The sequence below is a fragment of the Cladophialophora psammophila genome (assembly GCF_000585535.1).
Source record: "Cladophialophora psammophila CBS 110553 chromosome Unknown aczJe-supercont1.8, whole genome shotgun sequence".
Lineage (NCBI taxonomy): Eukaryota > Fungi > Ascomycota > Eurotiomycetes > Chaetothyriales > Herpotrichiellaceae > Cladophialophora > Cladophialophora psammophila.
Genome location: NW_006912929.1, coordinates 323,703 through 350,099, shown reverse-complemented (window position 1 = coordinate 350,099; position 26,397 = coordinate 323,703). Strand labels below are relative to the sequence as shown.

General features: G+C 51.6%; 8 protein-coding genes across 8 annotated transcripts; 6 read left to right on the top strand and 2 right to left on the bottom strand.

Moving 5' to 3' along the window:
* Positions 1-1,305: 1,305 nt before the first annotated feature.
* Positions 1,306-3,393, top strand: A1O5_05761 (uncharacterized protein; the record flags this gene model as incomplete). Its single annotated transcript, XM_007746360.1, has 1 exon — positions 1,306-3,393. The coding sequence occupies one exon, from the start codon at positions 1,306-1,308 to the stop codon at positions 3,391-3,393; it is 2,088 nt and encodes a 695-aa protein (XP_007744550.1).
* A 759-nt stretch (positions 3,394-4,152) lies between these two features.
* A1O5_05760 (uncharacterized protein) lies at positions 4,153-5,655 on the top strand (the record flags this gene model as incomplete). Its single annotated transcript, XM_007746359.1, has 1 exon — positions 4,153-5,655. The coding sequence occupies one exon, from the start codon at positions 4,153-4,155 to the stop codon at positions 5,653-5,655; it is 1,503 nt and encodes a 500-aa protein (XP_007744549.1).
* Positions 5,656-6,211: 556 nt separating this feature from the next.
* On the bottom strand, positions 6,212-7,876 carry A1O5_05759 (uncharacterized protein; the record flags this gene model as incomplete). The annotated part of the gene is made up of 1 exon (XM_007746358.1): positions 6,212-7,876. The coding sequence occupies one exon, from the start codon at positions 7,874-7,876 to the stop codon at positions 6,212-6,214; it is 1,665 nt and encodes a 554-aa protein (XP_007744548.1).
* Positions 7,877-8,234: 358 nt separating this feature from the next.
* Positions 8,235-13,334, top strand: A1O5_05758 (DNA polymerase zeta subunit; the record flags this gene model as incomplete). Its single annotated transcript, XM_007746357.1, has 1 exon — positions 8,235-13,334. The coding sequence occupies one exon, from the start codon at positions 8,235-8,237 to the stop codon at positions 13,332-13,334; it is 5,100 nt and encodes a 1,699-aa protein (XP_007744547.1).
* Positions 13,335-13,914: 580 nt separating this feature from the next.
* A1O5_05757 (uncharacterized protein) lies at positions 13,915-14,889 on the bottom strand (the record flags this gene model as incomplete). The annotated part of the gene is made up of 3 exons (XM_007746356.1): positions 13,915-14,507; positions 14,565-14,636; positions 14,682-14,889. 3 exons carry the CDS (start codon positions 14,887-14,889, stop codon positions 13,915-13,917), a joined length of 873 nt encoding a protein of 290 aa, XP_007744546.1.
* Positions 14,890-15,795: 906 nt separating this feature from the next.
* On the top strand, positions 15,796-16,455 carry A1O5_05756 (uncharacterized protein; the record flags this gene model as incomplete). Its single annotated transcript, XM_007746355.1, has 3 exons — positions 15,796-15,905; positions 15,956-16,277; positions 16,333-16,455. The coding sequence occupies 3 exons, from the start codon at positions 15,796-15,798 to the stop codon at positions 16,453-16,455; spliced, it is 555 nt and encodes a 184-aa protein (XP_007744545.1).
* A 655-nt stretch (positions 16,456-17,110) lies between these two features.
* A1O5_05755 (uncharacterized protein) lies at positions 17,111-19,696 on the top strand (the record flags this gene model as incomplete). Its single annotated transcript, XM_007746354.1, has 1 exon — positions 17,111-19,696. One exon carries the CDS (start codon positions 17,111-17,113, stop codon positions 19,694-19,696), a length of 2,586 nt encoding a protein of 861 aa, XP_007744544.1.
* Positions 19,697-22,474: 2,778 nt separating this feature from the next.
* A1O5_05754 (uncharacterized protein) lies at positions 22,475-26,173 on the top strand (the record flags this gene model as incomplete). The annotated part of the gene is made up of 5 exons (XM_007746353.1): positions 22,475-22,834; positions 23,333-23,521; positions 23,699-24,665; positions 24,728-25,404; positions 25,472-26,173. The coding sequence occupies 5 exons, from the start codon at positions 22,475-22,477 to the stop codon at positions 26,171-26,173; spliced, it is 2,895 nt and encodes a 964-aa protein (XP_007744543.1).
* Between the last annotated feature and the right edge of the window lie 224 nt (positions 26,174-26,397).

Sequence of the window (26,397 nt, the reverse complement as noted above, 5' to 3'; positions counted from 1 at the left end):
CCAGCGTGCTGAGTTGGTAGCCAATTTCTCAAGCGCATCTACTTGTTGAAGAATATTCCTCGATTACGTGGAAGTTACGAGTACGGGGTCCAGAGTACTCTGTGCTGAATGCTTCCATCGTGGAGGAAGATCACTCTTCAAGCAGTACTCCGTCATAGTCTATACAGGTACTCGGGCCACAAAGAGATTTTCAGGTACAGGGTACATTAATTGCCTTCGCTAATAGTAGCTTGTAGCTCCTTTAATTCGCCCTCTAATTAGCCTTCTCGAATCTCTACTTAGGTAAGGAAGCCTACAGCAGCCCCTAGGGAACCCCCCAAACAGCATTCCAAGTCACCGCCAAGATCAACAAACAAGGGGCCCTGGTGGGCCCCCAGCTCCTACCCGGCATTGCCTGTCCGCGTGGCTTCAGCCCCGGTACGATTGGCTCCCGTTAGGCGACCTTCTTACGTGGTGGCCTCGCCTCGTTGAGCGCCTAGGGCTCCTACAGTATGTACTGTACTTGTTAGGGCTCCCTGCCTAGTGACTGGGTCGCTACCCGCCTTACTAGACCTAAACAAGCCTCGAGGGCTCTGCGATGGCTTAGGCTTTAGGCGCGTCTCTGACCCATTTCAGCTCCCCCCATCGCATGCACGCACCCCTGCTCCCCTGAGTTCTGGCTCTCCCTGAGAAGATATCAAAAGACTGGGCGCGTGTTCTGTCCTGGTTGTGCACAACCGTTTTTACGTTCCTGAAAGCCGCCTGCCTCAGGCCTCTGCTGCTCTTGCCGTTGTTCTTCTCCCTGCTCCGCTTCCTCACAACTAGCACCCATGATCCTTCGGCACCGAATATAGTTATACAACATGCTCAGCTCTAAGCAGCGTTTCTCAGCGACATCTATCACCTCTCTTCCGTAGCATTGGGTGTTTGGAAGCTATTGGATATCTGCACCTAGTAAAGAGGAGGGATTCTAGGAGTCGTCGCAACAAAAAACACGACGCACAATGCAGGCTTTCAAGTATGGCATGAGGGAATCCTCGGCCGACAGCGTCGACGGTGGCCGCAGCCGCTATGTTCCCAGCTCTGTCTACAGCGGTGCAGGGCCCGTCGATGACTCGCCAGCAATTGGCAGCGGCCAGGGGCACAACTTCATGTCGGGGGCACTGCGAGGCCCATTTGAAGAGCAGGAGACCCCCCCGGCGCGTTTTGCGCAGGTAGGTGAATTCGATTCTTTCTCCCGAGCTGAGTCGAGGTGCTGAGACGGAATAGCCAACCCAGAGCGCCCCTCGAAACTCAACACTTCTAAACATCAATGACCCTGTGGCGATGCACCTGTTGACCGAGACAGCAATTAGTGACAGCAGAGAATTCGAGGTGCTGTCATTTGAGGAGGTGGAGCAGCTGAAAAAAGAGAGGGCCTTCTTGAGAGGGAAAATTGACACAACGAGAAGGAAGCTGGCGCTGGAAAGCAAACTGCGAGATGCCGCCCAGTCCCTCAATCGTCTATATTCGGTTCGCGAATCCCCAGACGCGGCAGCTTCACCCAAAAAATCGCGACGCAGCATCCTTGGGAGCAGACGTGGTGGCGACGAGGCGGTCCACCGTGCCGACGATGAATACGCTGCAAGTATGAAAAAGGTGGACGAACTCTCGCGCGAGCTATCCCAGCTGGAAAATCGGCTTCAACATATCGATAGACGCGTTCTGCAGCACACAGCTGGTATTCTGCAGATGACACACAGAGGTCTGAAGAAGAATATTCGCAGGAATGAGCTGCCCCGAAGTCCAGAAAGTATGACTAGTCAGCCGAACGGGCGAGGTTCTGCACTGGATGCTAGGGATGATTTTGATGAACGGAGTCTCTACCAGGTCCCAGACTATGTCACAGAATTTGGACAGATTCCGCACAGATTGAACAAGAGCAGAGCTGGATCCCGGGCTATTGACGGTGTTGTGAGCCGCCTGCAAGAACTGAATCACCGCCTACATCTGATGATCACCCAAGCGAGTTTGCAGGAACATTTCGATCCACCTCCTCAGCCTACCGACGACCACATGACAGGGGGCGTGGATGCACAAATCCAAGCATACCTTGGATACATGTCGCAGGGCTTGGACGCGATGGAAGCTGCCCAAGCTCGATCTAATGCAGCTGTTCAGCAGTCAATCTTTGATACCGAAGAACAACTTGAGGATGTCAATCTCCGACTACATGACATGCTGGAAAGGACAAACTCTGTCGGTCATAGCCCTGTGCTACTGCAGGATGAACCCCGAGGCAAGGATCTCCAATCGCAGTTGGCTTTCTCTTCTTCTGTCATCGAGCGATTGAACAAACGTGTGGAGACCCTCGTCGAACAGAAGGATATCTTGACGCGCCAAATCCAACAGCAACGAGAACTCAACAGCAAGTCCGATGCTCAGCGTGATGCCAAAATCCACGAATTGGTGGCAGAGCTGGAAGAGTCAAAACGCTCTCAAACAATTGGCGAACAAGAAGCTCAGCATTCGCGTGACCAAATCAATTTGCTCATGGAGGAACTGGATCTTGCGAAGCAACAAAGCGTTCTCTTGGAACATGAACGAGGTGCTGATGAGAGCAAAGCCGTTGAGCTTGAACGCACCGCCCGGAAAGAGACGGAAGAAAAGTTTCTGGCCGAGTTACAGGCCAAACAAGAGGAGCATAGCCGGCTGCTGTCAGAGATGCAGCAAACACGGAGGGACTTGGAATCTCAGTCCATGGAAGCAGCAAACCTTGCGACAAATCACGCTCAGGCTCAGGCGGCGCACGAGGAAGTGACCAATGATCTCCGCAGGCAAATGGAGGCACTGAGTGGTGCAAAGGCCCAAGCAGAATCAGAACTCTCGAAACTCCGTATGGAGATGCAAGAGCTCGAATCTGAAGTGGTCCGAGCGCAGACTGAGCTGACCGTGGTGAAAGCTGAACTTGATGGCGCTTATGGAACGCGGGCTCAGCGGGCGGCCGATGTGTCCATGAATCCGGCCATCCAGAAGGAAATTGACGGCCTGAATGTGCGAAACAACGAGCTTGAAAGTCAAGTGAACGCCCTGAGAAGGGAGCATGAGGCGAAAGACGCAGTAAGTGCCGAGCTGCAGAACAAGGTCGCCGCTCTCCAGAGGGAGCTGAAAGAGACCATTGAAGAGTACGAAGTCATGACGAGGCAAAGCATTGACGATGAAAAAGAGCGGGAGCGGCTTGAAGAGAAGGTCGACGCATTGCAACAGCACTGCGAAGCGCTCGAGTCACAACTGAACGAAGAGAAAGTTAAAGGGCTTGGTGCTAAGGTTTCGTCGCCCACTGAAACGACATCTACAATGGTTTTGAAGAACGAATTCAAGAAAATGATGCGCGAGACTCGAGCAGAGAATCTCAAAGTCCTCAAAGTAAGATGAACCAGTGACTGCGGTCGCGCATGAGGATAGTGTCTAACAGTGTCCCAGGCTGAGCAAGAAGAACGACGCCGCCTAGAAGGCATCATCAAGAGCCTGAAGAAAGATCTTCAGCAACGTCTCTCTCAGAAGGATATGCCCTCAACGCCGATGGAAACGGCGGATTCTCGCTGATGTCTTTTTTAATGACCGTTATGACATATCAACGACCAACACCAACACTATTGATGGTCTACACTCCGCCAAAGTTTGGACCGTTTCTCTCTTGCTCTGGCACTAAGGCCTGTGCTATGCATTTCGAATTTTGGAACTTGTATCAATAGAGGAAACGAGCATTGGGAAGGAGTATGTTGTGCATTTCTTCGGCAATACTTTGCAATTGGTCAATTGATGTCTGGTATACCTAAGCAATAAGGCTTCAGGAAAAACTCTACATGGTAATGCTAGGCCTGCATCCTCAGCGACTGCAGTCTCGGCCCTCTCCAAACAGTTGCAGTCCCGTCGCAGCTGCCTCCTTCAGCATGTCGCCTTCCGAGGTCCTTTTCTTGAGCTCTCCGCGACCCAGCAATCGTTAACTATGTTCTATCTCTACCTTTTTCACACTGCCAAAAGTCATCAATCGCTTACGATACACATTCTTTTTGCATTCCCTGCCGGTTCGGGTCCATTTACATACACTGCCCTCGTGGGCACGGCGGCTTCGCTCGCATGGAAACCCTACAAGGTCGGCTGCGGCATTGAACTAGATTTCAACACAAAGCCATGGTTGAGGTATCCATCTTGAATCGCCCCCGGGCCACGGTTCCAAAGTTTGTCCGCCGGATACGATCGGTGCCGTCGTTGAGACCTGAACAAGCTTCATCGGATGAGTCGATCCCAGACGATTCGATATATAATGCTGAACCTGTTCGTTCAGGTGAAAGTCTACCTTGGACAGCAGAAATAGTTCCGGATAATGCGCCGAATCTTCCTTCAGCCTGGAGCCTTCCTTCCTCTTCTCGGAGTCCTCTCAGTAGGCATTCCACATCGCACAGCAAATGGCCAGCGCCGCAGCTTAATCCTATAATTGAACACAGAGCGTCCCTCAATTCGATCCATCCTGACAGGTCCAACTCAGCTCGCGAAAGCGTGCAGTCTTCAGTCGGGATATACCGTCATCGCTCGTTTTCAGTCAACGATCTAGACTCCGTCCTGAGGCAGGACATCATATTACGCAATTCTACCAGTTCCACCTGCTCTGAAGAGAACCTCCATAGAGGCGACTGGTGTCCCTCTTTTCCAATCAACCCTTCAAAATCACCACCAGTCAGGGTTTCAACACCGCCTGGCTTGCCGCCATTCGGCACCGAGCAGGCGACACTCCTCCGGCTGGTACAGCGGCAGCCAACAAACAGACTGTCATTCTGGAGCCGCATTTGGAGGCGTACGTTTGACGGAAGCGATGAGCTAGCTACAGCTAGCCCTAACTCCGAGGGTTCCCCTAGGGCGTCTGAGCAGAACCAATCTATTGGTCCCTCAAATTCAGTCGAGCTCTTTGAGCGAACATTGGCTGCGATAGGCATGTCGGCGATTGTCGAAACCCCACGCGCAACCTCTACAAACCCTCGGGCATCTCTACCTCGTGGAGTCTACAGGGCCAATATCCCTGGCCCACTTGCTCGAGCAGATGACGGTACATTAGTGAGAGGGAGGTTTGGCCCTCGTGCCAGCGGTCATGGTATCGGTTCCCGTAATCTTGAGTTGCACCCCATGGGTCGATTGAGAGAGTCCAGCGCGATTGAGCAGGCCATGAGGGAAATAGACAAGGCCTGTGAGACGACAAACCTTGAAAATTCCATCCTCCAGAGCGGCGGCTCTGCAGTATCACCAACGGTGCGAAGGAATGGTCGGACCAGCAATGAAACGTTGACTTCGCCAGCTCAGCTCCATCCAAGAAGTGAGACGGAATTTTCTCCTGCCTTCACTTCCCCGATCCTGAGAGGCATTCCCACATACCACCCACGAATGCCTCGCACTGCTGCACTCATCGAATCCACCTTGCTTTCTCTGCCCAGCGGGGACAGTGCCACGGGCGGTGCGCCGAGTGCAAGTGGTGCTACAGGGCACGACAGGGAATGGACAAATGGGAAGAGAAGAAAGCAAGGGAATGCGTGGAGGCGTATGTGGGGTGCGGTCAAAGACTGCTTGACTCGCATTTTGGCGGGCGCTTTGTGTGGATTGATAGGGGGGAATAGGCACCTGTCAGGCAGGGCATCAAGGGCGTAGGTGGCATGGAATATCTATGCGCATAGAAACGAATAGGAGGAGCATTCATATGTTTGATAGGTTCGTCCGTTCCTTGCTGCATCCTTACGTCGTTCGCATGCTCTTGCGATGTTACCTACATCCTATTGGTGCCCATCCTCGAGAACTGTGTATGTCCTTCAACACTGCTCGATAACGATCGCTTGAACGCTAGACAAAAGACATTCTTCTAAATTATGAATCGTAGGTGGATGGCTCCCGGGATGCGGCATAGGTAAGTAGGTACATAGGCAGGCAGGTCCAGAGCTGTCTGTCCCTTGCCTCCTAATTAGATACCTAGGTTTCTAGGTAGATAGAAGCATAGCTTCCTGGCACTCTCTGCACTCTGTACAGTAGCACCATATAATAAATGACTCGGTACATCGTGACGCTTGTTGACGATGGATGGATGGATCAATTTGAGAATGTCGCGAGTGTCAACCGTCCGACCGACAGACCGAATGACCAATTCCTTCTTTTCTTCCAGGTCTTATGCACTTGCATTGGTAGCCATCACTTCCGATCGTTTCATTTCAATTCATTCCAACTCAATCAACTCGTCCTTGCCCAGCAATTTGGCCATGGGATCGTCGGCGGCCATGCGATTGCGCTTGAACGATTCGAGTTCCTCCTCTGAGATGCCGGACTGGAGTTCTTGCAACGTGCGCTTTTTGGTACTTGTAGTGTGCGTCGACGTTTGCGTCGCTTTCGCCTTCGCCTTCTCTCTGGCGCTGGCGGCCGTACCGGTTTCTGCTTCGTCGACTTCCTTCTGGCGCTCTCGGACGTCTCGGCCGTCTTGTTCGAGACGTGGTCTTCCTTGGCCTTCGTCGTCCTGAACGGCTTCCGTTCTGTCGGTTGCAGATGTGTAGGATGCAGTAGTGTTTGCGTCTTCATTCCTTTCTACCGCGGATCCTCTCTGTCCCGTGCTTGTCTCGCTGTCGCCGTTGTCTTTTTCTTCGATCTGCAATAGCGACTGGCCCGTCCTCATCCCCTCGCTTGCCTCCCATGCCAGCCGTCCCTCTTCGCCCGTGCAATAGCTATTCTTCACCGTGGAATGACAGCACGCGTAGCCCCACTTGAAGTCCTTCCACCACGAGCCCCATACCGACGTGTGGTTGTTCTGGAAGATATCTTCGGGGTATTTGGAGCGCGCGACCGTGCGTTCAGCTCCTTTGATGTGTCCTGATTCGTCGTACTCCACGTACCGCTCGCTGGCAATGACATTGTGGTGCTTGACTCTTTTGGTCGGGTGTTGTTGGTCGCCGCTTTCTGTCGAGAGATATTCGTTCCCGCCGTATTTCTCTAGCAGAGCTTTCCGAGCAGCCGCCTTCTTCTCCGCTGCCTCTTGCGTTTGCTTCTTGCGTAGGATTTCGCCCTCGGTTGGATTTGCCTGTAAATGTAACTTCTTCATTTGGGACGGGTTCGGATTGTTCTCCTGCGTTTCCCATGCGTAACGTTGCGCCCGCTCGAATTCGGCGGCGTCGTCGTTCGTAGCCGCTGGGCGGACGAAGCCTTCATCTGCATCGGCACCTTCTGCAATCTCTGCGGCCGATTTATCCATGGAGCGCGTCTTTGGATCGTAGCGGGCGGAATCAAGATCGAGGTTTTTCAGGTAGTTTGCTGTATCTTCACGCAGGCGGAGTTGACGCGTCGAGGTTGGTTGAGAACGGCCCATGTCTGTTTCTTCACCGTACCGGGCGTCAGATGAATCCGGAGTAGCGGTGCCGTTGCCATCTTCCTTTTGGCCTGCCGCCGCGCGCTTGATGGCTTCGAGCTCTTCGTATTCTTTGACAACGGCACTGTACTCTCGACTGTCGTACCCGTTCCAGCGGTCCCTTTTGGCATCCCATCCTAATTGCACGTCCTCAACAACCTCGTCAGCTTGAATATCCTTGCCAGTCCACCTCGCGCCCTGTTTCCTCGGCCGGCCTAGACATTCTTTTGTCTTGTGAGTCATGGCGCCGCAGTTCTCACATGCGCCTTTGCGGAATTTCGTGGCCGCGGGCCCTTGTTTCTTGCCTCGGTCGTACCATTTTGCTTTATCGAGAGTATCTTTGGGAGCGGATTGTAACCGTTGGTGTTCGAGGTAGTCGGCGTCGGAATGTGTGGTTTCGGCCCAGAAGGGACGCTTTGAGATGAAGGAGGGGATGTATTCATTGCGGGACTGGTCTGGACCGGGAGGTTTTTTGTTTTGCTGCGCCATTTTTTGGTAGCTGGTTCGATAATTGTAGGAGGCGTAGCCGACGGAAACAAGGAATTGATGTTATTTGGGTTGCGATGTGAAAGTGCAGTCGCAAGTTCAAGATGGTCAGTCAAGAGGCGAAAAATCGAATGACAAGGCTGCATCACAGCCTCGCGCAGCCTCGGCGATTTGCGCCGCATGTCAATACCCCCCACTTTGTAAACAGTTACTTCTCCCTTGCCATGCCACGACGCTCAGTGAGCCCTTTTGGAAATGCAAATTCTTCTTCATAATGTCTAGGAACTTTGTCCCCTTCGAAAATTTACGCGACAAAACGCCGCCAATATGAGAAAGACGCGTCGATTACCTCCCTGCGCTCATGGACATCTTCCGAATCCGCCTCAACTGCGTGGATCACTACCAAGCTGTCCCAGCTGACGGGTTGGATCCTCCTGTACCTCTCGGCACTGGCAGTGAGAATCGCAATGACAGACCTCGAGTTTCAGTCATTCGCGTCTTTGGAGCAACTCCGACCGGGCAAAAGGTGTTGATGCACGTCCATGGCGCGCTTCAATATACCTATATCGAGTACAGCGGCAGTCTAGCTCCAGAGGATGTTAATGTGGCCATTCGTACCCTGCACCTCGCCATCGATCACGCTTTGGCGGTGAGCTACCGCAAGAACATTTACGAAGGAAAGCATCGATATGTTGCCCACATCTCTTTGGTCAAGGGCATTCCGTTCTATGGCTTTCATGTCGGATACAAGTTCTACCTCAAGATTTATCTGCTGAATCCGCTGCATATGACGAGGTTGGCCGATTTGTTGCGGGAGGGAGCAGTCATGAAAAGAGTGTTGCAGCCATACGAAAGTCACATGCAATATCTGGCGCAATGGATGTGCGACTACAATCTTTATGGGTGTGGCTATATCGACTGCCGGAAAGTCAAGTTTCGTGCACCCGTTCCAAAATATGCCGATTTGACAAATCCAATGCAACAATGGCACGATCTTTCAATTCCTTTCGTGGACATTTCCGATGATACCCAACTACCTAAACAGAGCCACTGTACGCTCGAGGTGGATGTGCACGTCAAGGATATTTTGAACCGCAGAGACGTCCACGCTCGAACCTTACACCATGACTTTATCGAGCGCATTCATCCTATCCCAGCAGATGCCAAACTGGTTCAGAGCATGGCTGGGCTTTGGAGGGATGAAACTCGACGCAGAAAGATTAGAATGGGACTCAAGGACCCGAATAGCAGCCCCTTCCCTCCTGAGGTTCTAATATCCATGTCAGCGGATCCAAGGAACACAGCTGCTGGGGGCTGGATCCATGAACATGAATACCGTCAGAAGGTGGCCCAGCTCGCAGCCGAGGAGTCTGAAAAGGGCGATAAGCGAAAAGTCTCTTTCAACACCTTTGTAAAACACGGATCTCTCGAAGGCACTGTTCGCACAGCACTGGAGAGTATTGACGACTTGTATCCAGACAGAATCCGCAATCTCCAGTCAACAATTCCGAGTGACGGTCTCAATGGCGACAACGCTGCGCAAGACAGGCATAGCCAGGTTGTTACTGATCAGTCTCGATCGGCAAAGTTTGGGGATGGCTCAGGCCTAAGCTTGGATGGAGACGAGTCACAGGAAGGATCATCTGACCGGTCACAACAAACAAACAGCCATAGCGACGGTAATGCCAAAGCTGCCGACAGGCCAGTCTCATCTCCTATCAGCTCGTCCGAGTACGAGCAATTCGGTATTCGTCCTGCGGGTGACAGGGAACACTTTGATGAGGATGCATTTGAAGTACCAGAACAATATTTGAATGGTCATGCTGAAGTCACAAATCGCACCAAGAGAGCACGGTTTGGAGAGGCGCCAACATTCGAACCCAGGAAAAGACAGAAGCATTTGATTGATTGCGGGAATATTCTACCCGACGTCGACTTCTGGGCCTCGGATGAGGACTCTGATTTATCTAATGAAAATGACGAGCTCGGATCAGGTGCGGAACCAACAGAGGAAGAGATGCGTACTATCCTATTACCTCAGCCTGCCGTCGATCGTCTTTCAGTTATGGACCGACAGAAAAAATCAAAGGCCGCATCTGTGGATGTACCAATATCTCCAATTCTCTCGCAACAATCAACCTTATCCTTCCCCACGGTAAAGGATCCCGCTGATCCTGCTACCGTGCTCCGACTAAGCCAGAAAAGTGGTGCTTCGCAGAACGTGCCAAAGGGCTCGACTGTTGAGCCTCTAATTTCTCCTGCGATGCTCAAGACCCCTGCAAAGTCTGTATCTACTGCGTCCGGACATATCCAAATGCCTCTTACCATAGGTCCGAGTACTAGGTCATCCAATTTTCTCGATTTCAGCCTCAAAGGTCTCCCAAAGATGCAGGAAAAGAGAAGTTTGCAATTATATCAGCCTCGCCCACCAACTTTCAAACAGGTCGAATCGACCATGTACCAGAACGGTCTACCGGACGTGATCTACCAAGAAGCATATTATAGCAATGAGGAAGATGTCCCTAACCAGGTTAGAGCATACGCCGGTCGCGAGTTCAAGCTTGAAAGTGCAACGGTGCCCTATTTACCTGACTTTGATGCCTCCGGAACGTCCTTAGCAACATTCGGCCGAAAGCCTCCCTCACTACTAGATTTTACAGCGGAACAGGTTCGCGATAATCAAAGACGCAAACGTTGCACTATTTCTGAGTGGGTCATAGCTGCCGCTCCTCCTCGAAAAGTTGATGTACTCTCCTGGTTGCAAGAAGAAAACGAGGCAAAAGTTGAGGTGAATGAACCTGGCAAAATCGGGGCGCGAGGCAGGGCCCTTTCGCAGATTGATGGCCCGACGCAGAAGAACGAGTACGGCTTCAAATACTCTCAAAAGCAGCCCAGCACCAGCGTACAACATGAAACTCAGTATATGAATGTGATGAGCTTGGAAGTCCATGTTAACACTCGAGGTTCTCTTGCTCCAAACCCTGATGAAGATGCCATTGCGTGCATATTCTGGTGTGCACAGACTGACTATGAGGGTGATGACACCAATGTAAGCAAGAACGGGTTGCATGTGGGAATTCTTGCTGTTGCCGGTGATGAGCAGACAGCCAAAAGGATTGCTCGTAATGTCCCGTATCATGTTGAAGAAGAAGCTACCGAACTTGACGTTCTCACGAGATTTGTCGACATTGTGAGGTACTATGATCCTGATGTTCTGACCGGCTACGAAGTGCACAATAGCTCGTGGGGTTACCTCATTGAAAGAGCACGGATCAAGTATGACCTCAACTATTGTGATGAGCTGTCCAGAATGAAGTCTCAATCTCACGGGAGATTTGGAAAGGAAGATGACCGCTGGGGCTTCAACCACACCTCGACAGTTCGCGTCACCGGTCGGCATACCATCAATATCTGGAGGGCCATGCGTGGCGAACTGAACCTGCTTGGCTACACTATGGAAAACGTTGTCTATCACTTGCTACATCAAAGAATACCTCATTACAGCTTTGCCGACCTGACGAGATGGTATCAAAGCAGGAATCCTCACGATCAGGCAAAAGTCATCGAGTATTTCTCTTCGAGAGTACAGATCGACATTGAAATTCTCGAAGCTAATGAGCTGATCTCACGAACAAGTGAACAAGCCCGGTTGTTGGGTGTTGACTGGTTCTCGGTCATATCGCGAGGTTCACAATTCAAGGTAGAGTCCTTGATGTTTCGCATAGCAAAGCCGGAGAACTTTATGCTGGTATCGCCCAGTCGCAGACAAGTCGGGGGTCAGAATGCGTTAGAATGCTTGCCACTGGTAATGGAGCCCCAAAGCGACTTCTATACTAGCCCATTACTGGTGCTCGACTTTCAGTCCCTTTATCCCAGCGTCATGATAGCCTACAATTATTGCTACTCAACTTTCCTTGGGCGAGTCGTCAGCTGGCGAGGTGCCAACAAAATGGGCTTCACAAACTATCATCGGGAACCCAGATTGTTAGAGCTGCTCAAGGATTACATCAACATTGCGCCGAATGGGATCATGTACGCCAAGCCTGAGATCCGAAAGTCCCTGCTGGCAAAAATGCTGAGCGAGATCCTCGAGACAAGAGTCATGGTCAAGAGTGGCATGAAGGTGGATACGGACGACAAGATGTTGCAGAGGCTGTTGAATAACAGACAACTTGCCCTCAAGCTTATAGCTAATGTCACATACGGCTATACATCAGCGTCATTCTCCGGAAGAATGCCATGCTCTGAGATCGCGGACAGCATCGTACAGACGGGTCGTGAAACTCTCGAAAAGGCCATTGCCCTGATCCACTCGGTTGAGCGATGGGGCGCGGAAGTGGTATATGGCGATACCGACAGCCTCTTTGTCTACCTCAAAGGTCGGACAAGAGAGCAAGCATTCGACATAGGCGAAGAGATTGCCGACACGATTACGAAGATGAATCCTAGACCGGTCAAGTTGAAGTTCGAGAAGGTCTATCATCCATGTGTTTTGCTTGCGAAGAAAAGATATGTCGGGTTCAAGTACGAAAGCCGAAAGCAGACTGTACCGGACTTTGACGCCAAAGGAATCGAGACTGTCCGCCGAGACGGCACTCCAGCCGAACAGAAGATTGAGGAGACCGCATTGAAACTGCTATTCCGTACCTCTGACCTAAGTCAAGTCAAGGCTTTCTTCCAGGCTCAATGTGCCAAAATCATGCAAGGCAGGGTCTCGATCCAGGATTTCTGCTTTGCTAGAGAAGTCAAGCTCGGGACTTACAGTGACAAAAAACCGCCACCTCCTGGTGCACTTATTAGCGCTCGAAAAATGATGGAGGATCCAAGACTTGAGCCTCAATACGGAGAACGAGTACCTTATGTGGTTGTCACCGGCGGACCAGGTGCGAGGTTGATCGACCGTTGCGTGGCGCCAGATGTCTTGCTCAATGACGCGCACTCGGAGCTCGATGCGGAATACTACATTTCAAAGAACATCATCCCACCTCTTGAACGTATCTTCAACCTGGTGGGAGCCAATGTCCGTCAATGGTATGACGAAATGCCGAAATACCAACGTATCAGGAGAGTGGACGCTGGGCTCGGTACAGATGGAAAGAACGGAACGAGGTCCCAAAAGACTCTGGAGTCATACATGAAATCATCGACTTGTCTTGTCTGTCGCGAACGATTAGACACTCCGGCCCCGTTGTGCGATACTTGCTCTCAGCAACCTTGGCAGAGTATGCTAGAACTACGGTCGAGGCTCATGAAAGCGGAGAGAAAAGCGGCGCAACTCGCAAAGGTCTGTCGCTCTTGCTCGGGATTTGGGTGGCATGAAGAAATACGGTGTGATAGCAAGGATTGCCCTGTTTTCTACTCACGAACAAGACAGAGGGCCGCTCTTGCGAATGACGAGGCCCAGATTCTGCCAGTTTTGGAAACATTGGAGAATGTTAAGGATGAAGGGATAGATTGGTGAAATGTTGTATTATGGATGGAGCGATGCATTGGTCGGTCTCGGGGGACATGGGTACAGCATTCATTGGGATAGGGAATGGGGACGGGGACAGCTAGGACAGGGACAGCTGGGACTGGAATCGGTGCATGAGATACCCCATTGGTTTATGAGACAGCAACGCAGGATATGAGGATGTCAGGATGTACATTATAGGCGATCAGATGAGCATGGATTGTATGAGAACGGAGTATTGCACTTCTCTCAAGGCATCTTCCAACAGGAGCCCCCGCTGATGTGCTGACAAGGCTGAGTTTGCGTTGAAAATGAGTCTAGCCTAATCCGGATGGAGGCTTTGCTTGCTAGCGCCTTGGCATATGCTGGTGGCTTCAGGGTCGTCGCGATGGTCGAGAAATCCACTTTTGATCTCCTTTCGTGCGCGAATCATGAATTATCGATCATTGTGATAAAGTCGAGTGCTATCAACGTTGGAATGTGTCGAAATGGAGTTCCCACTTTCCATCAACCGTCGGTCGACAATCCCGTACGAAATTCCCGTCCTCTTTGGAAACTATGCTCCCAGATTCCGAACACCTTCATCTGACTAAAGCTTCCTGAGGGCAATATCACCGCCTGAAGCCTGCGATCCCGGTCCGCTCCCTTGATGATGGTCTTCCCATTTCACATTCCTCAGGGAAGCCTCCTGTTGACGAAGTCGACGCTTCCGCTGGCTGCGACGCCACATGAAAAAGATCACACCAAGGAAAGCAGCAACTCCTACCACAACCCCGACAACAACACCGGCAATCGCGCCTCCAGACAAACCTGAAGACGATGATTCCGTGTCTTCCATATCTCCCGTGGCTTCTGATGTTGCGGTTGCTCCAGCTGCCGAATCCGAAGAAGTTGAATCAGGATCAGAATCAGTAATGTTGAAATCATCAACAGTGGCATTGAAGCATGGCACTTGGTAGGTGAATTGGCTGGTCGGTACGTAAGTAATATCCGCGCATGCATAGTACGTCTCATTTCTGTCGTCTTCAAAGTCCGAAGTATATCGAATTTGCAATGTTGCATTGGAGAGAGCCTCGATGTCGGCCGATGGATTGGGAATCGGGTAGCACTGATGCCCCTCATTGAGTTCTGGGATTCTCGTGGCTGCAATCACGGTCTCAAAATCATCGTTCGATGTCGGATCTAGGCGGTTTGTAAGCTACGACACAAGAAGTATTGATGAGTCGCTAGTTCACCCACCGTTTTTATGAGAGATCGCTACTTGGATGGACCAGGATTCGTCTTGGGCGACGAGCGCGATGTGGCCGTTGACTTGCACAAATGAGCATGCATACTCTGGACTTGACATTGACTTACGCAAAGGAAATTCGGTTCTGTTCACAACCGATGCAGCCGAACCACAAGGGACTGTATTATCTTGAGCAGCACCCCATTCACGATCAGGCGGCCACAGGAAGGCGACTGGGCCCATTGTTTTCTCATATTCTTCTCCATGATCTTGGGCAAGGGCGTAACTCGCCGCAAGAGCCCAGCAGAAGATCCGAAAAGAAGTGAGGAGGACCATTTTGTCAATCCCCAAACGCTGCGAAGTGTGAAAATTTGCTGACCTGCAAGAACCGAGTTATTTGTCGATTTTCCTTTGGACCGAAACCGGATTCTGCAGACAAGAGAATGGAGTGAACTGCGCCTCAATCACACCACCATCAACGAGAGCAGGGAAGATATAGTGCAAGCCAATTCATTCAGGTCACAAGGAAGCCAGCCATTTCCCCGAGCGCTCCAACCTACGACAGGAGTGGCTTGCTGGGGGAAGAGACAGAAAGAGGGACCCCCACCCGACACTGTCTCTGCTTGCGAGACTTGAGAATCCAGCAAAGCAAACAGCAATGGCCATGCCCAGTAGAGAAGCACATCGCCCACGTCCAAGCGAAGCCCACTGCCAATCTAATCAGATAGGATAGCTGCCGACATCGGGCGTCGCCAGACAAAATATTGTCCTCCGTTTACACTTGGAAAGACAAATCGTCGATTGTCAGGCTCGAAATTACGCAATCAGATAAGATAAGTTGCGCCGGCGTGCTTGGCCCTTGCTGGGCGTTTGGCTTTGACGGGCTACTTGTCTCACGGAACAAAACCAATGGTGCAGCCAAGCGTTGACTCGGGGCCAACTGTTCAACTGTTCGTCTCTGAACCTGTCAGGGCCTGATGATTGTGTTTCTCGCAAAAACCCGCTTTGATTGTTAAGGTTTCCCCAATTCATGGAGGGACAGTGCCTCGCTTGGAGCGCCTAAGGTTGGTCCGGAAATGAGACGAATGGAGGCAATATCGCTCTATGTTTATATGGAAGGGCCGTCTCCCTCTCTCTGTGGCCTTCTCGCCCAGAACTGTGCCTTCCAGTTCCAGACTTTGCATCTTCAGTCTGGTCTGTCACACTTTGATCAACACAATGCGTTACTCTCACCTTTCCGCGATGGCACTGGCCGTTGTATCTGTCTCAGCTTCTCTTATGTATCCAGTCTCTTTCCCCGTTTACCGGCGACAAGAACCTGGAACGCCTGAATACGACTGTCATACGAACTGGTGGGTCGTGCATCAAATCTACGTTTTGGCTCAATTGACACAAGATACAGTGGAGCTGTCATTGTCGCTGGTAGAACGGAGGGATATTGCGACACAGCAAATTTTACCACTGCCCTCGAAGCTTGCCTCGATTGTGCTCTCGAATTTGATATCTGGCAGTACTATGGTGGCAGTGTCGCCGAGGCCGCAACAGCGTGTGGGCTCGATGCAACGCCAGTCCCTGCCAATGCCACTTCCGCAACGAACAGCAGCTCTATCCATGAGTCCACTTCGGTTAGTTCACCTCAAAGCACAGAGGCAACATCTTCAACGTCAACCACGGCTTCTTCGGTCGAGACAGCTTCAGCGACGGCCGGACAGACCTTCACTGAGGTGAGTGCTTCACTGGGAATGATGGGGAACAATTGATGAATCTGATTCAAACCAGACTCCAAGCGAAACCGCTTCTGCAGCAACTGCCACCGAGACTGGGAACTTTGGCAACAGAATCGCCCTTAATGGTGGACATGTAGCATTACCTTTGGTAGCGTTACTTCCTGGATTCGTCTAAAATCAAAGATCAAAGCTGGAGGTCGACCTAGCTATTCCGTCACTTCAAGGACCCCAACGAGAGATTTCCAACCCCTGCGGTCGTGGGTAAAATTTATGTCTCCTACGTCTTTCCTCGCGGCGTTCTTTTGTTCGGGTCTTAGATATATATATTCAGCGGCTGAATCGCTCGACCGAGGCTACCAACTCCTTAGCACAATGAACACCATTTTCCGGTGGAGGCAAATTGTATGGCCTTCACTTCTATGGTGATTGAAAACTGGAAAGGCGCAGCTCCTCGTTTGCATTGTCGGCTCTTTCCCAACGCGGTTGGTGGTTGCCTACTGTGTCACGCATCCAATCGTGATTCGCCTGAGCCTCAAGCTACAACGAACGGGGCCTGGCGCAGCAAGGCCACCACCATGGTTATGAACATCTGTGCGAGAGCCGCACTGCTGTATTTCTACTCTTTAAAACCCATCATTCGACTCAGAGGGATGCCCACTCGCCCTTCCAGGGTGCGATCTTCTCATTCAGATATTGTATCACCACCGATCCCTGACTCCAGAGAAGAGCGGGCAACCTAGGAGGTTTGGGAAATATCTCCATTGCCGGAATATATAGCTCTGTATCTGGAAGAACGGGCTTTGCCAACACCGTGTGCCTAAGCCAGCGCCATGGATTTCAAATATGAACGCCGGGATATGCGTGTTTCTTATCTCAATGAACCGAGACTCCAATATTCGGACGACGAGCGTATTCTGAGTCCGCTTCATGACTCCGCCATCGGCTCCGAGGAATATCAGTTAAAATATCAATCCAAGCTCGCGGATAATGCTTACGCGCATGGGAGGGACCCATCTCTGCTCAACTTGTCCGAGAATACTCAAATACGAGATTGGCGTTCGCTCCGGGTCGTAACGGACTCGGGCTACAACTCCAGAAATATCTCTCGGACCCCAAGTGAAGAGGAGACTTCTTGTTTCATAGCCTCTCAATTCGAGACAGATGCACCATGGCCCTCGGACTTTGTCTATTATTTCGAGAATAAGAGCATTGAAACCCCCTCCGACGTCAAAATTTCGGACCTCGATGAAGACGCGGCGCACAAGCCTAAGTTGCAAAAATCATTTCGCCGACAGCCGCCCCCGGGAACACTACCCTGTCCACTATGTCATGATCACCCACAAGGATACCACGATGAACACGAACTCCGTCGGCACATTGACCAGCACCACACGCAGTCGAGAAGGGTGTGGATTTGCAAAGAAGCGCAACCTGGTGGAACATTCCTTGCGGGTTGCGTAGCCTGCAGAAATGAGAAACCATACGGGGCGAACTATTATGCTGCTGGACACCTTCTGCTAGCCCACTTCAACCCAAGCAACAATACGCTTAGTGGCTGGGATAAGAAGAGTGAGGGTAAAGGCGGAACGGGGATTGGGGACTGGTCGTCGACGCGAATTGATTTCAAAGATTGGATGTACGAAGCGCTGGAGGTACATGACGGCAACAAATTAGTCTTCATGTCGCTCCATCCGTCCCCCGTCATTAGCCAGAGCGATTCCGAGGTAGGAAGACCCGTTACAACTTCTGGGAGGGAAATTGTCCCAAAACACAACTTGTCCGAAGCTCCTAGGGGCGCAAACGAACAGTCAAAAGCCTCAGATGATATCCTGGGCATAATTTCTCGCAGAAATGTTGCGGAGACTTACACTTCGGAGTCTAGCATGGACTTTCCTCAGTCAAATGCTGACGGTGTGCGGCCTGGTACGGCCACCGCTCGTCAAGGGCCATATTCACCGATGATTCAGCCCATTGCGTTACCAGCGGACCCAACAAGTTCAGAAGTGAGCTATGTCCCAAGCACGCCACAGAGTCCTTCCTTGAGCAGGGCAGTCGACAGCTCGAGAAGTCTTTTAAGCATCTCTGAAGGTGAGCTCTCATTTATGGGCGTAGAGCAAAGCCAGGCTACTGAGATGCCTCCGTCTCGCTTCAATTCCAACACTGTTACTTTCCTCAATGGCCTGGCTCAGCGGATTGTAGACCGATGCATCCACGGGTCTTATCAGCACAGGCCGAGAATGCGAGTCGGGTCGGAACACACATCTTCTTCAGAATCAGCGTCCTCCTCGCAGCCGTCTACAAGGACGACTTCGGCAACAAGTCAGTCGAGCAACCTGCTAGGGTTGCACCCGCGCGGTATCGGCTTTGACGAGCCTGATGATGACGATACTTCGAAGCGCTCCCCAGTCTTGAAGAGAAAAGTGGACGAAGAAGAGCCACTATCGAAATTATTTGCATGTCCTTACTCCAAATTTAATCCGTCCAAATACTCCCGGGAGAATCTGGCTGAGCCCGCCTATTGGAATTGCAGCAATTGCTGTCTCCGCGACATCTCTAGACTAAAGCAGCATCTGTATCGTATCCATAAGAGACCGGACTATTATTGTGGAAGCTGTTTCAAGTCATACAAGTCGCGTGAACAGCTCGATGAACACACCAGACAGCGGCCACCATGCGAACTGCAGGGTCCTAAATACGAAGACAAGATGACCGACGACCAGTTTCATGCCATCAAGCGCCGCATGATACGAGGAGATCCATGCGAGCTTTGGTTCAACATCTATAGCGTACTTTTCCCGAGTTCGCCGAGGCCATCATCGCCCTTTGTTACGACCGCGGACGCAACCATGATCAATCACTTCGTGAATTTGTTTCGGTGGGTCGGCCCCGAGGAATTGATGAGTATGATGCTTGATCGACGCCAGCAGCCTGGGCAAAACCCGCCCTTGGACCTTTCCACTCAAGCAATCGTGGATGAGGCATTCGAGATTGCGCTGCCGAACTATTTGAGACAGACAGAGTCCCGGTCATCCCAACCATGTATGGGCCCGGCAGTTGAAGATTCAGCAGACGAAGATGTCTTCACAATGGCTCCGACAAGAAGCACGACACAGAGTGTGGCACTATCTAACTATTATGAAATCGCCGGATTTGAGCCGAGGGTTCCAGAAATTGCAGGATCCATCGACCATCCCACAGATTTGAATACTCAGTTTCTGAACACAGAAGGGTGGCTGGCTCACGCCTTTGACACAGCTCAAGTGAATGCGGCTTTCGACAGTTATGCCGCAACTGATGTTCCTCGCATGAATCAAGATGATGCCTATGCCATGTCGAGCCTTCATAGCACGACTGCTCCTTCTCAACTGAGACTGTCCAATTGGAGCTCTGAAATCTCTTGGAACGAAAATCAATAGCTACCTGGGGCAGGGGGGCGTGATGTTCGTGCGGATAGATAATCACATTCATCGGGATGTATGACCAGCGGACAAACTTGTGTTGTGGAGATGTGAAAGACTGTGACTACATATGCAGCACAGCCAAGATTGCGCCCATCAAGTGTTGTGGTTGATTTTACTGCTCAGCTGCTGTCTTCTATGCTACTAGTGCTATTAACCATGGGTTAAACTGCCGACTATTAGTGCCATAGCTAATATCGTCATGTTTCCATATACAAGTCCATCCGCTCAAACCATCAGTGCAGAAGATGCTCGCCAAGACAGAGCAGCTACGCAGCATTAAAGAAGTACGGCAAAAGCATAATATGCTTGTTAGTAGCCTCAAATGTGCCCCAGGAGACTCGGAGCCATCATGCTTTGAGCTCCTTTCAAGCTCAACAAAGTACATATTCTCGCAAAGCTGTAGACTCCTTTCCGCCTCCCCATCCGTGAAGCCATGCAAATGGCACATCAGCCCCAGGTATAACACATCCGTGTTTCCTCAAGGCCGAGCCTCAGGTATCCAGCTTCGGTAGTGAACAATAAATAGCCTGCCAATCATCAGTTTCTGGATGTCTTTTTCAATATCTCTTTCTTTTTCAATATCTCTTGCGCAGACGGGAGCGCCAGGAATGCTGTATGTTCCTATGACCGTGGGATGATTAGGGTTCGAGGCTATCTGTCCATGTAGACATGTAGGTGGGATTTGGAGGAGTGCTGTGCCACCTTTGTAGTACAGTACTTTTGCTGTAAATGTAAGTTTAATCGCGGTGACGCCCGCGCTTATCGTCTGCCAAAAAGCGGTATACATCATTACTGACAGGGGTCATTGTCAGCAGATACAACAGTTGTAATACGGTCAATATGCTCTGATCTCTCTGCAATACATCGAGCAAGCATTTCCCCATGAGCTGCGGCTCTCGAGGCAAAAATCGAACTTTTGATGAGACAAAGGTCGCCGTGGGAGACATAGGTCCTGTATTGACGGGGATGGCACCGCCTGACGGCTTCGCCGCAGCCTTGTATTGTAACAGAGCACTTCAAGGTTCGGCGTGCACGTGCAGCAACGCACAGAAGCCTGTCCAGCAGGTCGAGAATCGAGAACCCGGTTCTGGTTGGCGCCGACAGAACAACAACACCACCAACACCACCCAGAGAGGCAGCGGCTAGGGCAACGAACGCCTAGTACGGCGGAGGCATTGAGGAGCTGGGACAAGACCGATGACACTTAGGAAATAGGTAGACGGTACCAAAGACCATGGAATTGTGATACTCTGTTCAAACTGTAAAAGAATGGCACACTGCCAGCACTGGAAACTGTTCCCCACTCCCCCTTAGCCCATTTTGGGTTGACATGTGACTAAACAACTCTCCTCCCTGCTGCCGCTCTACCAGCCCAGCACAGCCACTTTGCCTTGTTACAGTCTATAATCCTCTAATGGGATAGATCCACGGAGAACAGAATGAGATGAGTCTTCATCGTCAATGAAAGGGCCGAAGAGATTATATGCCGCTCGGTAGTTAAAACTCTATCCAGGCTCTACAGAAGTAATAACTCCTTTTCATGATGGCTGGTGTACTCGAAGTCGGCGAATACAATCAGCAATCCATCGTAGCTTAGACAGTGTCCCCCCTCGAGCGTTATTCTATCTCGATGTAGAGTTCGCTAATTCGATGACTTCGATCAACCTTCGTGTTAAAGCTGACGAAGAGGGTGTAACTATAAGAGGGGAGAGTGTGTATCTATACTTGTGAGAGCTTCCTAATTAGGCAACGTAGAATAGTATCTTAGCTTGTTAGTCTGTTGACTATGCCACTTGTGTACCACCATACCATCATATCTTCTTCCCATCCTGAACGTCACGTGATATTACCAGCCTTATCCCTAAGGCTGTATTGTTCGGTTGACTTTTTGTTGACTTTCCTTTCCTCAAGTATCCCACATGCTCCTGCGGCAGCATGAAAGGCTGTGTCTAACAACGGTTTTGAACGGGTGTGTTTCGCTGTGCTGTCTTGACTATGGCGTCTCGATTCCTGGTCAGACGGACGATCCTTCTGCTGCATGGTCTGGGACCAGGGCGGAACTGTTGTACACAGAATGAGAGTGGATCTATCTTGTTTGATTGTGTTCCGTGCTCTGGCTTTTCAGAGAGATTCTGCCTATCTATATACTAGTTGCACTGTGGCAACAAGCAATCCGCTGAATAGATCTGGACCTGACCAGATCTGTCCAGACCTCGTTGTCGATCAACGGTGGCGCCGAGGCTATTATAGAGAGGCCTCGGATGAAGCATTGGTGGATTGGTTGGTTTGCTACAGTGGCGTTCTGCTGTCAACAGGAACGATGCCGGAAGTAGCCTCGTATCCGTACGCAGGCTGGAGGTGGATCGAAGGCTCCCTGGCCATCTTCTCCGGCGCTCTGTGAATCATTGGCTCACTCCTGGTCCCGGAGACTTACGGCCCGGTCATCCTCGGCCGTCGCGCCAAGCAACTTTCCAGGTGGACCGAGAATGTACCCAGTATACCGAAGCAAGCCTGATATCAGTCGGGGCAAGATCGGTCCTGGAGAAGCGTTCAGAACTGCTCTGAGCAGGCCCTGGGTCCTTCTGTTCCGCGAACCCATTGTGCTGTTACTGTCTATCTATATGGCTATCATATCCGGAACCCTATACATGCTCTTTGCAGCGTTCTCGATCGTCTACCAGCAGATTCGTGGCTAGAATCCTGGGGTGGGTGGCCTCTACGTTCCTAGGAGTCATGGTCGGAATGCTCCTCGCTGTGGTGTACACGATTCCCGACAAGGTGCGGTACATCAAAGTCGCAGCCAGATACATCGGGCTCCCTCCTCCCGAAACCCGCTTGCCCTCGTGCCTGATCGGTTCGCTGACACTCGTGATCGGCCTCTTTTGGTTTGCATGGACCAATTACCCCTCCATTCACTGGATGGCGAGCATCGCTGCCGGCGTCCCTTTCGGCTTTGGCATGGTCCTTGTGGTTTTGAGTATCATGAACTACCTGATTGACGCTTACACCATTTTTGCCGTCTTGGTCCTTGCGGCCAGTTCTGCCCCTCTGCTCCTTGTTTGGGACTGCGTTCCCTCTTTTCAACACTTACATGTACGACGGCTTAGGGATCCGCTGAGCGTCAATGACACCTGCCTTTCTCGCCTTGGCATGCGTTCCATTTCCCTTCCTTTTCTACAAGTACGGCGCTCAGATTCGAACTCGATGCAAATTCGCCGCTGAGTCCGAGGCTTTCATGGACAAGTTGCAGCAGCAGATTTGGTGTGCCCCCCGACACCACGGAGACTCAAGAGTTGGACGAGGAAAAAGAAACCCACTGCGAAGATCAGGCTGGGACGACGCGCTCTAGCTCGGCCAGTACAAGTGAGCGATCATTCAAAGATGCCCGTCCTCTTGTTCACACCAACTCTGTTAGTGGCATAAATAGATCCACACCCTTCATTCGCCGCTGGGTCCCCCTGTCCCCCAACCACCTAGAGTCCTTGGAGGGGCTTTTCGGGTGAAAAGCGAGCGAGCTTTCAATAGTCTTAATGCACGGCAACACCTGAAATGGTGCCTCCTTTATTAGGACCAGCACAGTTGCTCTTGCAGCTATTCCTCTTTTCCCTTCGTACCGCGTCCTTAATCATCATCATCATCATCATCATGGCATCCGGCGGTGAACTCAACGTCGAATGGGCGCTCTCACAACTCAGCCTGGAAGAGAAGGTTGGTCTGCTTTCTGGTGTGGGCCGATGCAAAACAGCAGGCATTGAGAGGCTCAATGTCCCCAGTATCAATGTAGGCCATCCCGTACCTCTCTGGGAAATCGCCACGTCTCGCTAAAAGAAATTCATACAGATGTCCGATGGTCCGCTGGGCCTGAGAGGATATCAGTTCTGGAATGGGGCAAGTTGTCCCCCCTGCTCCTCCCCTTCTTCCCGGTTGGGCCTCCTTTCCTGACGCGTTGTTGTCTAGCCTCGTACGTGCATGCTGCCATGTGGCACTGCCCTGGGTGCCACATTCGACTCTGGCTTGTTACGTGGCGTTGGGGAACTTCTCGGCGATGAAGCGCGAGGGAAGAACATACAGGTGGTGCTCGGGCCGGTCTCCTGCCTACAACGCTCCCCATTGATTGGCCGTGGGTTTGAGGCCTTTGGCGAGGATCCGTGGTTGAGTGGAGCGCTTGCCGCTGCCTACATAGACGGAGTGCAGAGCCGTAAAGTGGCCGCTTGTCTCAAGCACTACGCGGCTCATGACCAGTCGTGGAACTCGATCGAAGACAACTGTGTCATGACGGAAAGAACGCTTCGAGAGATGCACACCCTACCATTTCAGATTGCGGTCAGACAGGCGAATCCGTGGTCGATCATGTCATCCTACAACAAGATCAACGGCATCCACGTGAGCGAGCACAAACACTTGCTCGACGAAATCCTTCGCGACGATCTCAAGTGGGACGGCATCGTGATCAGCGACTGGTGGGGTACGTACAGCACGACAGGATCGATCGAGGCCGGCATGGACCTTGAAATGCCCGGTCCCTCTCTCTGGCGTGGCAAGCTCTTAACCTGGGCCGTCGAGGCTGGCAAGGTGCCTCGGGCGACCATTGACCGCCGCGTCAGAGCGGTCCTGAATTTCATCAGAAAGGTCCAACGGCCTCCACCAACCGACATCAAACCGTACAACGACACGCCCGCGTCTCGAGCATTCATTCGCCAAGTTGCGGCTCAGTCAGTCGTCCTCTTGAAGAACAACGATAACAGACTTCCACTTTCGAAGAGTACTTCTAGGACCTACGGTCTGATTGGTCATCATTTTCAGAGCCCGGCTGTCTGTGGAGGTGGTAGCTCCGAGGTCGACGCCTACTACCTGAACACCCCTTATGATGCTTTTGTGGAAGCCGTTGGCGAAAGCGCCGTCGAATATCAGCTTGGCTGTTACTGTAAGGGGCACCCTTTCTATTGCACGCAATGTTTTGGCACCTGAACTGAAGGGTTTACGCAGCGCATAGATTCACCCCCTTGATCGCGTCCGGTCACACAGTGCCAGGGTCGTCGGAGCCCGGGTTCCTTGTGCAATTTTACGGGGAGAATCCACACGACAAGCCTGACACTCGTTGCCTGTATGCCACAGTGTCCTTGAAATCTTCGATGCCCTTCAACGACAGCATACCACTATTTTTGCCGAATGTACTGTTCGTCAGCGCCAAGGCAACATACACTCCACCCAACTCGGGCCGATTTCGATTCGGGTTGTCTATTTCTGGCAAGGCAAGGCTCTTTGTTAACGGCAGGGAGTCGATCGATCTCTGGTCCGAGGTGCCAGAGAAGACTGCCGCCACCCCAATGCTGAACTCCTTTACCATGGAGAAGTTTGTGGACCTCGATCTGAACAAGGGCGAATCGATCGAGCTCGATGTGCTCTTGACAAACGAAGGCATCCACTCATTCGTCGTCGGAGCGGTTCCTGCCCCGGGGCTCCGGCTCGGTGTCTATGAAGTGCTCGACGAGGACGAAACAATCGCCGATGCGATTGCCTTGAGTCGGCGGGTGGACGTGCCGGTTGTCCTTTCTGGCCTTAGCTCCGACCACGAATTCGAAAACTTTGATCGCCGCCACTTGAGACTTCCTGGTCGACAAGACGAACTGATTGAGAAAGTCCTCGATGCCAACCCAAACACGGTGAGCAAGGACGCCCACCCGCTCAACAAAAGGTTGTGCTGCAATTCTGTTGACTTGTATCGTACAGATCGTCGTGACGCAGTCGGGCTTACCCGTAGGAATGCCATGGCTGCCAAAAGCCAACGCCCTTCTTCACGCTTGGTTTGGGGGCCAGGAGACGGGCCACGGCATCACGGATGTCGTCTTTGGCGACGTAAATCCTTCAGCTAGATTGTCGGTGACGTTTCCTAAGAGAGTGGAGGATACTCCGACCTATCTCACGTACGGCAAATCCGACAAAAACATCCTGTACGGCGAAGGCGTCTTTATCGGTCACCGATACTATGAACAGGTCGATCGGGAGCCCCTGTTCTATTTCGGCTACGGGCTGACCTACTCTCGCTTCGAATACTCGAATCTCCAAGTACCGAGTGAGTTCGAAGCCCGGGAAGATCATGTCATGCGCCTCTCCGTCCGCGTCAGCAACGTGGGCACGGTTGACGGATCAGAGATCGTGCAAGTCTATGTTGGTGATGCACACTGCACGGTCTTGCGACCAAAGAAAGAGCTGAAGGCCTTCGCCAAGGCCAAGATTGCATCGGGCCAGAGCAAGGAGATCGAAGTCGAGCTTGACAAGTATGCGGTGTCATATTGGTCAGAGGTTCACGGAAAATGGATGGCCGAGGCTGGTGTATTCACGGTCATTATCTCTCGGAGCGCCGACCCTCGGGACCATGTTCTGTCTGCCGATTTCACGCTTCCTCAAACGTTTCTCTGGACAGGGCAGTAAAAATAGACAGAGAGCAAGGGAGTCGAGATTCGCTAGACGGTAGATTGCTAAATGGTCCCAAACTCGTGATATTCCCACTTTTTTGCATACACTTGGACATTGATCCTCGTCCCTAACTAAATTTTCAACATTTGATTTGCTTTATAGCTCCTATGGGAGTGGTCCAATCTTGCTAACCTACCCCGGTCAAGGGGACTACATTATGCTACAGTAGCTCCTACAAC